The 16,971-nt window shown below is 50.0% G+C and overlaps 1 protein-coding gene across 2 annotated transcripts in view; it reads right to left on the bottom strand.

Annotated features, from left to right (window-relative positions):
* Positions 1-6,993: 6,993 nt before the first annotated feature.
* The window catches only part of Auh (AU RNA binding methylglutaconyl-CoA hydratase), a 104,445-nt gene continuing 94,467 nt past the window's right edge, over positions 6,994-16,971 (bottom strand). For both annotated transcript variants that reach the window (XM_028863793.2, XM_037205724.1), the window contains exons 7-10: positions 12,458-12,645; positions 11,074-11,124; positions 10,203-10,250; positions 6,994-7,589 (exon numbers count right to left, since the gene is read on the bottom strand). In XM_028863793.2, coding sequence (XP_028719626.1) covers positions 7,512-7,589; positions 10,203-10,250; positions 11,074-11,124; positions 12,458-12,645 — 365 coding nt within the window. In that variant the 3' untranslated portion in view covers positions 6,994-7,511. The remainder of the gene's footprint in view (positions 7,590-10,202; positions 10,251-11,073; positions 11,125-12,457; positions 12,646-16,971) is intronic.

The raw sequence follows: 16,971 nt of genomic DNA, 5'->3' as shown, positions 1-16,971 counted from the left end.
TCACCGGTGGGCCGGGAGAGACACCACCACTCATCACTTCTCAACAGCAGATTAACAATCCCAAGCCACACACCACACATTTGCAAAGAGATTAGATACAAAAGCGAGTAATCCCGTGCATTGAGCATGCCACTGCGGGGTGCTCAGGATACGTGTGCTGGAGATGAGGTTTAGTTGGTGTGGCGCTTGCCTTGCATTCACACAGCCCTGGATTTGAGCCCCAGCACCCCATAAACCGCACGTGGTGGTGAAAGTTGTTAATTCCAGCACTGAGATGAAGGCAGAAGGACCAGAAGTTCGAGGTTATCCTCCAATACACGGTATGTTCAAGGACAGCACAGGCTACAAGGGATCCTGTCCCCCAAACAAGAATACAGCACTATATCATAGCTGTCCATCATCGGGATTTCCTGTCAAGTTAAACGGTGCTGTCATTGCCGGTCTCTTACAACATGTCACATAAATCTTGTAGTTACGTCTTAATGCATTCAAACGATGGCCCTCTTAATAAGCAAGTTCCAGGCTTCATAAAAAGCATTTTTATCAGACAACTTAAGCAGAAATATTACTCAACGAGGGAGCGGCTGCTCGGAACTGGACTTATCTTGCTTGCCCCAACACTTTACTTTCTGCAGACTGCACAAAAGATTCATTCAACCTGTTCAGAGGCCGAAAGTGAAAGTGACTCATTATGTCTGAAAAGGTCAAGAGGGTGCAGCTGCCAACTTTCAAATGTCTCTAGAACCTTCTATGGTGAACATCACCACCAAATGCCTTCGGTCCTCAGCTGCTGCTTTTTGTGGGAGGTGCGGGCGCCTGCTCTGAAACGGCTCCCACAGCTGCAGGCAGAGCCTTGAGCTGTTCTAGATACTTCAGAGGCTGACGCAACTGAAGCCATCCATCTTGGCAGAAGATTCCAGAGTGGACAGAGCCCTAGGCAGGAGACCTGCCTGCTCTCGGCCCAGCCTGATGCCTGCTCAGGTGGTCCCCGAGACAAAGGAAACAGCAAGGCAGCCACATGAAAGCCAGTGGCTGATGAGGAAATCCAGTGCTTTCTCCAAGGCAATACATAGGCCCAGCCCCACCCCCCAAACTGGTACTGTAAACACGCCACTTAGATACATGGGTGTACAGGAGGATGCAGGTCTGTATTCAGGTGTGTCCATGCATGTGGAGACCAGAAGACAACCTTGACCATTGTTCCACAGACACTGTCTGTCCATCTCGTTTTGTGACACAGGGTTGCTCACTGGCCTGGTGCTCATCAAAAATGCCAGGCTGGCCGGCCAGTGAGCCCCACGGATCCCCCATCCCTGACTCCCCAACACTGGGGTCGGAAGCATGCCGCCACATCCAGATGTCTTATGTGGGTTCTAGGACCTGAACTCACAGGTTTTACCCATTGGGCTATTGAGCCCGCAATGGTGCCAATTCTTAGGCTAAAATCCCACAAAGCACAGTGGCCAATCAGACCCCTCCTGGGCCATACTTATTTTTCTCACTTCTAAGGCCTGACTGCCCTCTACCTCTCTCCAATCCTGCCATCTGAGGCCAGCATCTGCCACAAAGGCAGAACTTCACATCTCAGTTCTCATCCACGCTGAGGCAACAAGCTGGTGCCCTCCACAAGAGCTGGCCCCCATTTCCACTAATAGCGTCCTTGCCCAGCAGCCCTGCCCGGGACAGTCTACTTCCTGTTTATAGGGTGGTGTGGATGGGTGTCTCAAGCTGCTTCTCCTGCTCCCTTCAATTCTCATTTCTAGTGACTTGGAGGCTGCTGTGCAGTGACTTCCTCCCACCCCGACAGCCTCTAAGGACCCCCAATTCATCCTGCAGGGCCCTGCAAACATAAGTGTGGTGAAGTGTGGCCACTGCTGCCAGGGCCTCTGTCTTACACATGTCCCCAAACTGGCTTTGGTTGTGAAGGCCACCTCCTTGCCCAGCTGGTCTCCTCTGAAATATGAAACACAAACAGTACCGTCAACAGCTGTTTGAGGCCATACTAACTACAAAATCAGATCAAACAAACAAACTAAAAATGGGTGAGTGTGACTGGGACTCTCTGGGAGCAGCAACTGCAGACCCCTGACCAAAGAAGACGCTTAGCCTGTGCTTTCACTGTTGGTATCTGTACACCAAAGCTTGCCCTAGAGTTCCTGGGTGCCCTCAGAAAACCAGTGACTCCATGATCACCCCAAAACTAGGACATTAAGAACTGGACACAGGATTGGGCATGGTGAGTCACACCTTCAAGCCCAGCATTTGAGAAGCAGAGGTGAGTTGACCTCTGTCAATTCAAAGCCTGACAGAGCTACATAATAAAATCCTGTGGGGGTGGGCACAGCATCCAGCATGACCTGGGGGGGATGGGCACAGCATCCAGCATGACCTGTGTGGGGGGGATGGGCACAGCATCCAGCATGACAGGGGGGGATGGGCACAGAGTCTAGCATGACCTGGGGGGGATGGGCACAGAGTCCAGCATGACCTGGGGGGACACTGGGCACAGCATCCAGCATGACCTGTGGGGGGGACACTGGGCACAGCATCCAGCATGACCTGTGTGTGGGGGACACTGGGCACAGCATCCAGCATGACCTGTGTGTGGGGGACACTGGGCACAGCATCCAGCATGACCTGTGTGTGTGGGGGGGGACACTGGGCACAGTATCCAGCATGACCTGTGGGGGAGGAGGGAGGGTCACAGCATCCAGCATGACCTAGGGGGAGACACTGGGCACAGCATCCAGCATGACCTGTGTGTGGGGGACACTGGGCACAGCATCCAGCATGACCTGTGTGTGTGGGGGGACACTGGCACAGCATCCAGCACCTGTGGGGGACACTGGCACAGCATCCAGCATGACCTGTGTGTGTGTGGGGGGGACACTGGGCACAGCATCCAGCATGACCTGTGGGGGAGGAGGGAGGGTCACAGCATCCAGCATGACCTAGGGGGAGACACTGGGCACAGCATCCAGCATGACAGGGGTAGGGAGTTGGGGGGAATGAGGCATGTCAACCTTGATAAAACGTGCCCAGGGTGGCTGGTCCAGACAGGATTCCTTCTTGAGCAGTGTGGCTCTCAGGCTTTGACACCTGTCCCAGTGTGGAGTAGGGGCACAGTGAGATGTAAGGCCAGGTCAGTGGGCTTCATGGCAGCGGCCGAACCACCATCAGCATCCCCCACACCTCTCAACATACTGTTGTCATTACGCACCAGGGCCCTGCACACAGACACCCAGCACAGCTTCCACTCCAGACTCTGTTCATTAAACTAACTAGATAATGCACTTCTCAGGGGTCTTTGTGGGCACTAGGGTGGGAATATGGGCAGCACCCGGGGCAAGGGAATGTCAAGGAGCGTCAACTCTGTCACCTGCTTGTGTTCAATAAGCACACCTCCTTTATCTCTCCAGGTCATGATGACTGAGCGATCAGGGCAAAGGACACGTGTCCCCGTGTGGATGGCACACCCATGGCAGCCTTAGCCTTACTGTGGTTCTGTTATCCAGCTGGTTGCAAGTGAGAAAGTGCTGAGTCATCGGTTCTGGGCTCACTCCCTGACTTGTTGGTTCAATGTGCTGGTCTCCTCTGGGCACCACAGGAGGCCCAGAGTCTGAGTCTTGGAGGACTGTCATGGAGAGCCACACAGTGCTTGAAAAGCACTGGGCAGGTTCCTAATTCAGTTATCATGAGAGTGTGTCAACATACCTACATAAAGCACCTTGTATTTTGTGGTGCTGGGAGTCCAACCCAGGGCTGCATGCATGCTGAAGAACGCACTCTGTCTACCACTCAGGCACACTAGCTGCCCAATGCTGCTTTTGTTAAGATTTTTACAAAGAACAGCCATGCTGGTTCCTGTGAGCAGTTGTCCTCAAGATCTGTCACTTACCAAGGAAGAGCCATCTTACCACCCACCTCTTCTAAATGTGGACAAGAGACAGGGTGGCCCCTCCAGGGCATCTGTGTGCACTGGCTTTGGATCATCTCACCTTCCCTGTCAGGTCCAGTGTTTGCCTGTTGCCCTGAAATTCAGAAAACATTCAATCACCAGCTGGCAGGGGCACAAGTGCCATACCCCAGCAGGGGAGGGGAGGCGAGTTCTGAACTTTCCAGAAGCCTCCAGAGGGGCTGTGACCACACAGATATCTTGAGCAAAGGGTTTAAACAGCCCTCCTTCTTGCCCCCCAAACACAATCTGTGCTTCATTAATGTAAAATAGCTCTTAATTTCTCAGATTATCAACTAATAACTTTCAAGTATGTTCTTTTGTGACACATTTACCAGTTATTTTTAATATACAGTGAGAAAATAATCTGTTGTTTTTTTGATAAAGCCCAATAAACACAAACGTACTTGTCAGTTAACATTTAACTAGGTCAGTAGACAAATAATGGGCTTATTATTTAAAAATGTCAGCCTGTCAGGATCTTTGGACTCTAAATGTGAGCCAATGGAGGGCATGTCACCAAAGTGGACATGAAGGTCAACTGAGGGATAGGGCCACAGCCATCCATCCAAAAAGGTACATTTTCTCACATCCCATCTCTGGAAAGTATTCCAAGTGCTGCTGGGAAAATGACCCTGCCTGTTAAGATGTACTTGATAGATAAAAGGGCTAAATCTTGATTGGTAAACAGACCTAGAGATGATCCTTGAAGTCAAAGAAATAACCATAGAAAATCAGAGCTTCTAGGTTTTGGTTTTTGTTTCCAGACAGGGTTTCTCTGTGCAGCCCTGGCTGTCCTGGAACTTGCTCAGTAGACCAGGCTGGCCTTGAACTACTCACAGAGATCTACCTGCCTCTGCCTCCCAAGTGCTAGGATTAAACACTTCTAGCTTTTTAAAAAAGGGATTTATTGTGGGCTGGAGAGATGGCTCAGGGGTGAAGGTCACTTGCTGCTCTTACAGAGGACCTGGGTTCAAGTCCAGGCACCCAAACTGAGTGGCTCACAACTGCCTGCAAATCCAGCTTCAGGGATCACCCATGCACACACTCACACGCATGTACATGCTCACGTGCATGCACACACAATCAGAAATAAATCTTTTTTTTTAAGACTAGGCCTTTTTTTTTTTAAAAGATTTATTTATTTTGTGTATATTGTTCTGTCTGCATATATTCCTGAATGCCAAAAGAGGGCACCAGATCTCATTATAGATGGTTGTGAGCCACTATGTGGTTGCTGGGAATTGAACTCAGGACCTCCGGAAAAGCTGCTGGTGTTCTTAACCTCTGAGCCATCTCTCCAGCCCCAGAAATAAATCTTAAATAAATATATATACACCTTATGGGCCTGACATCCCATCACTTGGGAGGCAGAGGCAGGTAAATCTCTCGAGTTGGGGGGGGGGGTAGTCTGGTCTTCATAGATTTTAGGACAGCTGGGCTACACAGTGAGACCTTGTTTAAAAACGTATTATACAGTGTCTGTGTGCATGTATATGCAGGTGTCCACAGTGGCCAGAAGGCGGCACTGGACCCCTGGAGCTGGAGTTAAAGGCAGCTGGGAGCCACCCAGTGTCGGTGCTGGGAACCAAACTCGGGTTTTTCTGGAAGAACAGCAAGCACTCTGCAGGCTGCCTCTCCAGCACCCTTTTGTTTGCTTGAGACAGTCTCAAAAGCTTGATTCTCCTGCCTCCACTTCTCAAGTATTAGGAGTCCAAGCATGCTCTACACACAGTCATTGGGTGACATGTCTTTCACAGGTTTAGCCCCTCAGCACCAGCAGGTCTCACGCTGAGACAAGTGAAATGCTTTTGTTGGCTTCGGCCTCTTGGAGGACAACTGTGCCCGATGCCCTTAGTCCCTTTCTGTGCCAATGGCTGGACTCAGGAGTGTCAGCAAAAGAAAACCCAGACAAGGCAAAACCACCAAGACCCAGCACTGTACTCCTGCTCCTTCCCCATCTCAGGTCACTAGAGGACTCTGCTTCAGGCTAACCACCTGTCAGGAAATCAAATGGTGACCAACCAGTGAGTGCAGCCTGGCCTACAGATCCACACCCTTTCCCATTCCCATTATCATTTCCAGCCCAGTGAGAACACAAGTGACATTTTTAGCATGCTACGGACAGAACATGGTCCTGGTATCTCAGAGGGGCTAAGAAAACAAGCAAGGTCACTCCAGTGGCCAAGGTTTCCGGCTGGAGATCAAGAGCTCAGCAGCTTTCTCAGTAAACAAGTATGGACACCAGACAGGATCCCGCCAAGGGCCAGGTGTGCACACCAGACAAGACTCCCAGAGAGCCAAGTGTTGTGGGTATTTGTTCCACCAATAGCGTTGGAGTACCAGCCTTAGGGAATGGCCTCTTGGAGGGAAAACTGAGAAGAGAGCATGTGTTGATCGGACCGCTGGTTCCATTCACCCCTGGGCAGAACAGAAGACCACAGTGGCTGTTGTCCTGGATCCGTGAGTGCATTTTCTCCCCATTGTATATCTTAATAAATCCTTGATATCCTTTTAGCAGACTTTCATGGATTTGCTAACAGCCAGGCTCCTCAGCTGGTTAGCTGCAGCCTCCTCAGTGGTTGAGGTAGTGAAGGAGCAGCTGGCCCACGGGCAGCAGGGGGGATCTTGGCTGCCACCCTAATCAGGACAGACAGCAAGTGCAGGCCAGGTGGTGGTCAGCCCACTGTGTCTCTCTTGAGAGTTTTGAGAATCACGTCTGTGCACTCTCAGAGAGCAGAGCAGCCAGGACGAAGCCGTGAGCGTAAGGGAAGAGCAGGGACGCGCAGGCTGCGTGTTTGTTGCAGGACAGGAGGGCCACTGCAGCCCTCAGCCAGCACCAGGGACTCAGCCCTTGGATCCCCCTACAGAAGACGCTGTAGCTAAGCCAAGCAGAGCCTCGATGGGCTGACCCCTCACCACCCGTTCTGCGACCATGTCACCTGATCCCTTGACAAAATCAGCAGAGACATTTTACTCCGAAATCTAACACGCAGAGATCCGTTTTGAAAAGCTGGCAAGGGGCAAGAGGCAGATTCTCAAATCATCTTCCATTGACTTTATTGACATTGGGGAGTTCCACTCAGAATGCCCATCCCAGGTCCTCAGGTGGCAAAGGACATGTGTCTGTTAGTATGTACATAGTTACTCAGCAACTGTATTTGGTATAACTTCACATTTTTGGTATACAGAAATAGTTTTATTTTCTTAATGCAGCACAGTAGACGTACAATCAATTATTCCCTAGAGTGTGCAATATAAATTATTCACATTAAAAAATTAACAACCGAAAGCCTGATATATGGGAAATATTAAAAACATACACCTAATTTTAATGTGTTTTGATCACAGACACTGCTAGCTGTATAAATCTGAATAAATACGACATGGCGCACAGTGGCTTGAGCAGGGCCAGCTCCAGGCGTAGTGAGAACCCACTCTCCACTTTGGTCACTGAGATTCCCCGTGCCAGGCACGGAGCCCATCTGAAAGAGCTTCCAGCACTACAGGGCGTCTCGGGCTTTTCCAGCACTACAGGGCGTCACGGCTTTTCCTCCTATTCTCCTTTATAGCGAGGGGGCCTTTTCTCCTTGAAAGCAAGAAGACCTTCCAGTCTGTCTTTCGTTGAGATGGTCTAGGAAAGACAAAACATGAAACACTGAAATCTACACACACAACAGCACGCCAAGCATTAACTATGAAGGCACCAGCAAGTGCCCAGCAGCCATTGTCCTTTGAACCAATTTCCAAAGTGTGTGGCCGAACTATTTTTAATCCAAGCACTTTTTCTCCGTTTCCAATACACTTAAAAAGTGAGACATTTTATTTTCAGAGGTGAAACAAATGAAAAGCTCAGCATGTGGAGAGCCCGTGCACCCTCTATCCCCGTGGCAACAGCCTGCATCCAAACACACAGCAGCCGCCTCCCCAAGAGTCTGTGCGCTCGTGCGTTCTGTGAGTTTGGACAGAGGCATGACGTCATCTGCCCATCACCACAGTGTACGCAGCCGGCGTGGCTGCCCCAGACATTCTTTGTTCTCCACATACTCATCCCCAACCTGTCAAACACTTCCTCCAAAATGTCTGGAATCACTGAGTACCCAGTACTTTCAGACTGAATCCTTTCCCCAAGCACCATGAATTCAAGTTTCCATTCCCTCGCTTGACAGGTCCTACTTTCTCGTCACTGCATGAGGTCCAGGCGGTCTATTCACCCACTGAAGGACATCTTTTCTTTTATTCTTGAGAGAGGCTCTCACTGTATAATGGAGGCTACCTTCAAAGCCCCAAGGTACAGCAGACTGCCTTGAATGTTCTTGGATTTTAATCATGTGCCACTAGACCTAACCATGAAGGACAGACATCTTGGTTGTTCCTAAATTAGTAATTGTGAATGAGTTTAGAGGCAGGATTTGGGGCAGACATGTTCTCACCGTATCTGGTTAAACTCAGGGGGCACAACCGTTAGGCGACAAGGTAGAGAGCCCTCAGGCTTTCCTCAAACTGGCACCTATCTTGGGGCCACTAACTACCAACTCCTGGCAGCCACGGTGAGTGTTGGTGCCCACTGTTGTGAGGTTTGGTCATTTAACACACACTGAATAGTCTTCAGTATTTCCAGCACAGGCTCATAAGGCTGTTTGCCATCTGCCCATCTACTATGGCAAGGTGGCTATTCAGCTCTCTCATCCATTCTTTTATTTATTTATCTATTCAGATCTCTTTCTTTCCTTTATTTATTTTAGGTGTGACTGATGCAGCAAGGTAGCTATTCAGATCTCTTACCCATTCTCGATCTGTGGGACTTGAACTTAGGACCTCTGAAAGAGCAGCCAGTGCTCTTAACCACTCAGTCATCTCTCCCCATCCCCTCCTGTCCATTCTTAAAGTGGATTTTCACTACCTTACTGTGCAGCCTTTGAAGTTCCTGATGAGTCTTGGATGTGAGACCTTCACCAGATCTGTGTTTTGGAAAGACTTCCTTCCAGCTCGCCCCTTCCCATCCTTTCAGCGCTGTCTAGCCCACCACTCTCCTCTCTTGGGGTCTCAACACTGCCCAAACCAAGGCTGAACTTCCTCCTGTGCCATCTACACACTCTACAGTTGCTCAATGCACACTCAACTCTCCAGTCCACTCGGGACCACATTCTGTGCAAAAGGTAAGGTTGCGCATTCCACGTACGTGGATGCCCAGGTGCCCCGTACTGTTGTCCTTTGGTCAGTGTCCGTGGCTGGACTGTGTGGGGCCCCCAAGTCAGCCCCTGGACCCACTGATGTGCTCGTTCGCCAGCATCATCAGAGTCTTGACTCTGGGTCCTCAGGTCCTCCCCACCCCCCTCTGTCTTCTGGCCTCACGGAGCTATCTGCTCGATACCTTTGAATTCTGAATCAACCTTTTATCCATAAAGTAAGGAGTCAAGATCCTTGTTGTGATGAATTAAATGTACAGACGTTTTGTCTTTGTTCGGAAACAAGGTCTCCCTCCACTGTATAGCCCTGGTTGACCTGGAATTCACACCTGCCTCTGCCTACGGAGTGCTGACATAGAGGTGTGCATCACCACACCCTGCAGGACTCCTTCTGAGTGATACTGAGTCGTCCTGCCCTCAAACACGGACATCCAGTGATACAGATCACGGTTTCTGCCGCAGGTGCTTACTAAGCTTGTGTATGCTTTATTAAATGTTCTGACTACTAAGCTAATGGCCACACATTTCCCTTGTTGCTGGTGTGCAGGATTAGTGTGATCTTGCTGTAATTTCTGAGGAGTTCCATTGCTGACTTTTTGGAATTTCCTCAGTTCTGTCAGTAGCTTCATTTTTACCTTTTCAAGCCTGTCTTAGTGCACTAGCTCGGCTCCTAACCTGATGCTGAAAGGACAGAGGGAGGGCGCCACCACCGTGACCCATGGGTGAGGACCATGTCAGCACAGGGCCTGCTCTGCTCACACTTTCTTGTGAGCTCTGATGGGGAATACAGACTGGACCTTGACCAAGACTTCTGCTTTAGGGGAGAGGGGTCCATCAATATGATCATACACTCTTCTTTTTCAGCGAAGACAGAAGGCTCAGAATCCCAGGAACAGCCAATGTGCCACAAACACCATCAGCACGTGGCAGGGCACCCCTGCAAAAATCCCGTCCTGAGGATGGGAATGCACACAGAAACAGAATCCCTTGGATAATATTACCATGCATGGATGTAACCTGGAATGCGCACTCACTGAATCTGTGACCGTGTTACATACCTGAGCATAGCAGGCTTCTTCTATGGCTAACCCTGTTACTAAGTCGACCTGGGGATAAAAACATATTTTAGCAGAATAAGGAGGATCCAATACAAACTCAAACTAAATAGCCCCAATCTAAATAACAGACTCCTTCAAACATAGCACAACTGCTCAGAAGTATGTGCAACTTGAGACTTGCAACTAAACTCCTGAAGTCACAGCCTGACCCCACCATCTAGAGCTGTGCAACTTGGGAGAGTTATGTGGCCTCTCTCTGCTTCAGAGGCATGTCTGACAAGGAGCTATAGCTGCAGTACTAAGTAGGGGGTACAGTGAGGGTTAATGAAGACTTGCACACACACCATGCATGCGCACACACGCAAGCACACACACACACACACACATGCACACGCACACGCCAGCATGCACACGCGCGAGTTCCAAAGTTTATGAGAATCTGCACTGTCCACTGTTCCTCTAGCCCAGGACTCCTCTCCTTTGCAGTCATGTTCCCAGTGTGACACACAAACACCCTCAGACCAGCCTGGGTTCAGTGCTTCTCCCTGAACACACATGAAAGATTCCAGGTAGAATGCAATTACTCAGCATGGAGCTGGCGGCTCTCCTTGGATTACTGATAGAAGTGTGATCTGGCTAAGGATTCTGTTTCCTCAGGACTGGCTGAGGACCCCACTACAGCAATGGCAGAGAGAACAAGGCTGCCCTAAGCTGCAGGGACACTGGAATTCTGCAGCTACTGCCCTGAAGGGAATCCCAACAGCTTCAGTCAATATGGCAGCAGCTGCGTTCCAGAGCACGAGGAACGACACAGATGTCTAAGCTGATTCTGAGTAGCAGGTCCTTCCCCGGCAGCACCCGAAACACTCACCTCCATCCCTTGATTAATTGCTAGCTTGGCCACTCTCATTGCAACAGGCCCCTGAAAGTCAAAGGAAAGAAACAGACTTTAATTAAAACCTGGGCAAATTAGCAGACTACCTCAGCAGAATTCACATATTCTCAACGCTGGATCCACAGATCCACTAACGACCACGAGACGCTAGACAGAAACCGACTTTCTGAGCGACTTGGACTTTGGAGTGGCTGTCACCGATCAAACTGGGTCTTGATGGCAGCAGGAGCTGTATGTCCTTTAAACGTCCAGCACTCCTCAGGTCCTGTCCTTCCCAGTGAAGCAGAGGGGAGCCCGGGAAGTCTGCTCGGCTCAGCACCACACCAACCAGGGGCGATGCCTGGCGCTCAGGCTGGAGATGAACTGGAGCTTCCGAGTGAGGCTCTGGGCCATCACCTACGCACTCGCCAGCTCTTCTCCTGCAGCGTGGAGAGCCAGGAGTGTCCTCTCAGCATGGGCAGCTAACTGCAGTGATGGTGGGCTGACACACATAACCTCAGGTATGTCTGGGTTATGGAGGGAAGAACTAAATGCCCTCTGAGAAGACAGGAACGCTCACATGCTGTGGTATCTCAGCTGCCATCCCTACCCTAGAGACGGCCATACTCTGCGAACAGAATTGAGTTCTTAGATCTTGATTTACATCTATCCACAGGAGACAAGTGTCAATCGGATGCTCTATTTTGAATTGAATGGTCTTTTTAGATTATCACACAACACAGTGGGGCTGAGGAAAGGGCTCAGCGGGTAATGTGCTTCCTGGGAGTTCAGATCTTCAACACACATGAATGGCAGGTTGGTGTGACAGCCAGCCTGTAATCCCAGAACTTGGGGAGGCTGAAACAGGCAGAAAGCACGCTGGCTGGACTGATGAGCTGAACTATAAAGCTTGGGGCCCAAAAAGAGATCCTTCTTCGATATGTAATATGAAGAACAATGAAGGAAGAAACCAACGGCAATCCCTGGCCTCCACAGGAGTGTGCACATTCAGTCTCCTGACTCAGTGGGAGACAGTGTCATCTACACGCTTTAATGTGAGGTAGCAGCCCACCTTCACTCTCTCTATGGAGATAACTTAGGTTAGAGTACGAGTTGGTAAACAAGCTAAAACAACTTGCTAGGAAGTTACATACTTGTGTGTGTGTGTGTGTGTGTGTGTGTGTGTGTGTGTGATGCATGTATGCCATGTGTCTGTCTGTGTGTGTGTCTCCAGTGCAGCCCTCAGATTACCTTCCAATCTTATTTTAATTGCTTTACTTGAGAGGCAGGAGAGGGCCGCCCCGGCTTGAGAGTTGGATGCTGCACTATGCAAGAATGTTATGAAGTGATCTCAGGTGGACTCAGGTGCTTGCACTGGTACCTGAGGTAGGAACTCTCTCGCCAGGTCCAGTGCCTTCCTGTAGGCAGCGTCCCCTTCCTGGTTCTGCTCCAGCACGTGGCTGATCAAGCCCACAGCTTTGGCTTCTTGACCATCAAGAACTCGTGCAGAGAAGATGAGTTCCTTGGCCAGGGACATCCCGATGGCGCGTGGCAATCTCTGTGTCCCTCCTGAAAGGTGGAGGAGAGAAGAAGGGCACATGATGATCTGAAATAATTCCCTCCAAAAATAAGCCAGGGCCAGAAATATTTATGTGCTTCAAGCAAGACTCCAGTGTACAGAGTCACACAACTGGTAATGCTGAAGCACATAAGAATGTCATGTCATGGAGTGGGTGGCCACCTGGACCCAGCACAGATATTCTTCAGGCCAAGGCAGGTCTGGCAAGGACAGGCCCTCCTCCCAGTCACTGGCAAGAGCCAATACCATGCCAGCAGACAGCAGCAGACAAGCAGGGCTCCCAGGAATACACCCACCAGAAATAGTTCCATCGAGCTTCCATTCCAAATTCTGACAAGTTCAGTTCACAAAGAGACTCCTTGATGGTGTGAACTGTAAGCTAATTCTAACTCAGGAGAAATGAAAGCAACTGTGATGAGAACTGGCCTTGCCCTACACCATTCACTGTTCCTGCAGGCCTCTACACTACTGAAGATGCTCATTCACTCATTCATTCGCTCATTCACTCACTCCCTCACTTACTCACCCCTCTCCTCATTCAGATGTGTTCTCACTACTGAGGAAGCCTGCTCTGCAGAGCCAGGGCTACACACGTGGTCTCAGCTCTGTCAGTACCTCAGGGAGGCCAAGAGCTGAGTGACTGACTCTGGCACAACTGCCCAATTTAGGGTCAACACAGGTCATGGGCTAATGCATTGCATCCATACACCAATTCGCTGCAGCGTCTCCTGGGGAAAGGGCTGGGAAGAGGTACCAGATCCCCTGGGCTGCAGTTGCAGGTGCTTATGAGCTGCCCAAATGAGTGCTGGGAACCGAACCTAGGTTTTCTAGAGCAGTAAGGGCCCTTAACACTGAGCCATCTCTCCAGACCCAACCAACAACTTTTTCATCCCTGAAAATCATCCCTAACTTGCAGATTTTAACCTACTGACCACCTGACAACACAGAATTTCCCACTGAGGGTGGGACCAGGCCCTCTGGGATGGGGGAACCCATGGGCTCTGTCTGGTGAGGGCTGATCTGGGTTCATGCAGCACTTTCGCTCGGTGGCGCTGAAGATGTGGGACAGACACGTTTTCACATGCATGTTCCAAATATTCTCTTAAATATTTTGCATTGAGTTGAGGCTTATGCCTCCAGGGTGAGCACTGACTAATGAGTCATCTCTGTCCCACCCCCCCACCCGGGGAGGGGGCTCCATCTTTCGGCACTTCCATGTGATCTCAGCGCATCTTCCACCTCCCCACTGCCCACTGTACTAAATGCAGCCTCTTCGGCAAGGCATACATTTTACCATTGTGATTTAACTGTTTCTAGAAGCCCAAGAAGTCCAAAACAAAAACTGAGGGACCAATTCTCTCAAGGATGCACAAAGACGGCAAAGAGCTTCCCTGAGGTCAGACTCTCCCCTGTTTCTCCTTTGCTATCATCCACACCTGGTATCTGTTAGCTCAGGGGTCCAAAACGGCTGCTGAAGCCTTGCCATCACACCTGCAAACCATCAGTGCGCAGAAAGAAAAGGGGCAGGGTAAAAAGTACTGCATGTGCTGGCGACCTGAATGAAGCACGGTTACGAACATTCACTTGTGACTGACTAGTCACTGCCTAGGGCTGGTCCACATAAAGCTACAGGGACTCAGAAATGGGACTCTCCTTGCTATGTGTCTCACAGCATGAGGAATTCAACGGGGTCTCTGTTTCTAGTAGAGTGGAAGTGGGTAGATACTCAGCAGTCGCAAACTAAATGGACAAAACCAATTTAATCACGGCATTACACTTCACATTTGCGTGTTATTGGAATAGGGCGAAAGTATACTGGAAATGTCAGACCTGGTTTGTAATTTCTGTTATGTAATCTAATGGAAGGCATCAAAAAAACTTAGATAAACAGGCAGGGGCTCGGGCAGAGCCAGCTTTTGTCAGAGGAGAAACACACTGCTAAGTGCAGAAGACAGCAGCAGACAGACACGACGTCCCGTAAGAAAGCTTTGACATTCATAATTGATTATAGCATCATGTATAAACAACTGAACATAATTTGGGCCCATCCAGTATGAGATGTAAACTGTAGAAAGCACCCCGCTTGGTCTGGTTTGTTTGTCCTTCATCTTTCCACCCTCTGGACTTCAAGGAAAAAGAATCCACACTAACAAAAGGGGACGCTTGGCACATGGACTCAGAGTTGATAGCTACACAGGCCATAGCAAGGAATTTTACCTACAGGACTAGCAGTGACCTTTGACCCCAGGAACTCCTCATAAATTCCTTCTCTTAAACAGAGAGCTCCACACTGCAGTAAATGCCCTTTCATGCAACAGATGCTGAAGCTGGGCAGAGCCTTCTCAGTAGACCAGGGCCCAGAGCTCACATGACTCACCCTCTCTCCTTTACAATGTTTGCAGGCCCTGAACACGCCATGTCACGAGCACACGGAACCATAGGACAATCTGGCCTTCAATCTGGTCACTGTTTACAGTGTTGAGATGCTTTCTACTCCCCATGCTTCGGGCTGTTGTAAAGCAATGGGGTGGGGCGCCCAAGATCAGAACACAAGAGGAGAAAAATCAACTGGCTGGACCGCAGCAGAACGTCCTGAACCAAGCAGGGAGAGCGCGGCCCGCCCTCCTGACACCTCCCGCCGCAAAACTAGAATGTTTAAGGACTGGACAGGAAGACACAGGTTAGACATTCAATTATTTCCACAAGGGCAATTGAGCAACCGGCGGCAAATTAGAACACTTACTACAGCTTTACAGTTTCAGAATTCATTAGTGAAAGCCTTTCTACTAGTACACTGTTAGAGAAAGACATGCTAAAGCCTTACTCATTACAAAGAAAATGATGCTTTTTAAATGTTTCTCTGCACGTTTTTCCTTTAACAAAGTGTTTGTTCAGACATCACTGTGTCTTCACTTCTCTTTCTGTAGTTCTGAGGCTAATCCAGGCCTTGCTAACTGTGGTAAGAGCCCTGCCTCAGGCTACACCTCTAGCTGTAATCAGCCCCACGTCAGACTCTTCACTTTTTAAAAGCACATCCCTGCAGACCAGACGAACAGTCTTCCTTTTAAAAGGCAATGGAAGAGAGCCAAAGAGCACTCCGACCACTCGCAGGGCTCCCAGCAGCCCAGCCATCCTGCACACCGTGTGCAGTCTGTAGGCTGAACTCCACGCGGGTCTCCAGAGCATCCAGAAACTAAATGACTGCCTCACAATAGCTGCTTCCACGCATCCAAGTGGACTCTGCACGTCTCATGCAAGCGGAGAGCTTGCCAGCAGGTCTCTGGCATCAACACACCCACCTAAGTCAGTGTGATGCTCTCAGGAGTGGCAACCCAGAGAGGCTGCCAGGAAGAGGGAGCCACGGAACCTTGTAGCACTACATGGTACCAGCTAGCTCGCTCAAGCTGCCAACGTAAGGCACCAGGCCAACACACACCGTGACCATGTCTACTGTCCCGTGTGGCACCCTCCACTTCAGTCCCTATTTCTAACAGCAGCATGCTACAGACGACGGCGAACATCAAAGGCTGGTCTCTTTCTGTGACGACTGCCTCGTCTACCTAACCGAACAGGTGCGGTGTGTGTGTGTAACATGACACAGTTGTGCTGCTAGAGGAACACAGCCTTAAAGGAGCCCGAGAGAGGTCCTCTGATACAGTGGCTTTGCTGGAAACACAGCTTTCACACTGACGGTGAGGACCATCAGCTGGCTCCGGGCTACTCCATGAGCTCTGTTTATCACTTGGTTCTCCTTTTTTTTCAAACATTAAAAAAAAAAAATTGTGTGTGGTGTGTGTGTGTGTGTGTGCACGCGTGCACCCATTTAAGTGGACATACAGAGGCCAGAGAATCCCTGGAGCTAGAGTTATAGGTGGCTGTGAGCCACCATTTGGGTGCTGAAAACTGAACTTGGATCCTCTGTAAGAACAGCAAGCTAGAGCTCTTAACTTCTGAGCCATGTCTCCACTGCCCCCCCCCTCACATCTTAAATGTTGAAAACCAATTATGCAACAGGATTTCCAAACTCAGCTTGGTGGTAACAGTGTCTTCACCAAGTTCTTTACCAAGAAAAGGTTTCATCACCACTATGACCGGAAGACAGGCGTGTCTGTGTAGTCAGCTAGTGAGCCTGCAAAGGACTCCACTAATCAAAACAACACCTCTCACCTCACAGGTTCTGCAGGTCCCGAGCCCAGGAGGCCTGTGCCTGCTATCTGGTGAGCCTCATAGGCTGAGGCCTTTGCTTTGGACTTCCTCTGCCTCTGGCTAACATTCTGTGTCCTGCAGCAGTGAGCTAGGTGAGGGGGCTTGCCTCC

This window comes from Peromyscus leucopus, chromosome 5, assembly GCF_004664715.2.
Source record: "Peromyscus leucopus breed LL Stock chromosome 5, UCI_PerLeu_2.1, whole genome shotgun sequence".
Lineage (NCBI taxonomy): Eukaryota > Metazoa > Chordata > Mammalia > Rodentia > Cricetidae > Peromyscus > Peromyscus leucopus.
The sequence above is the reverse complement of the archived record's forward strand: the minus strand, read 5'-3'. Positions and strand labels throughout refer to the sequence as shown.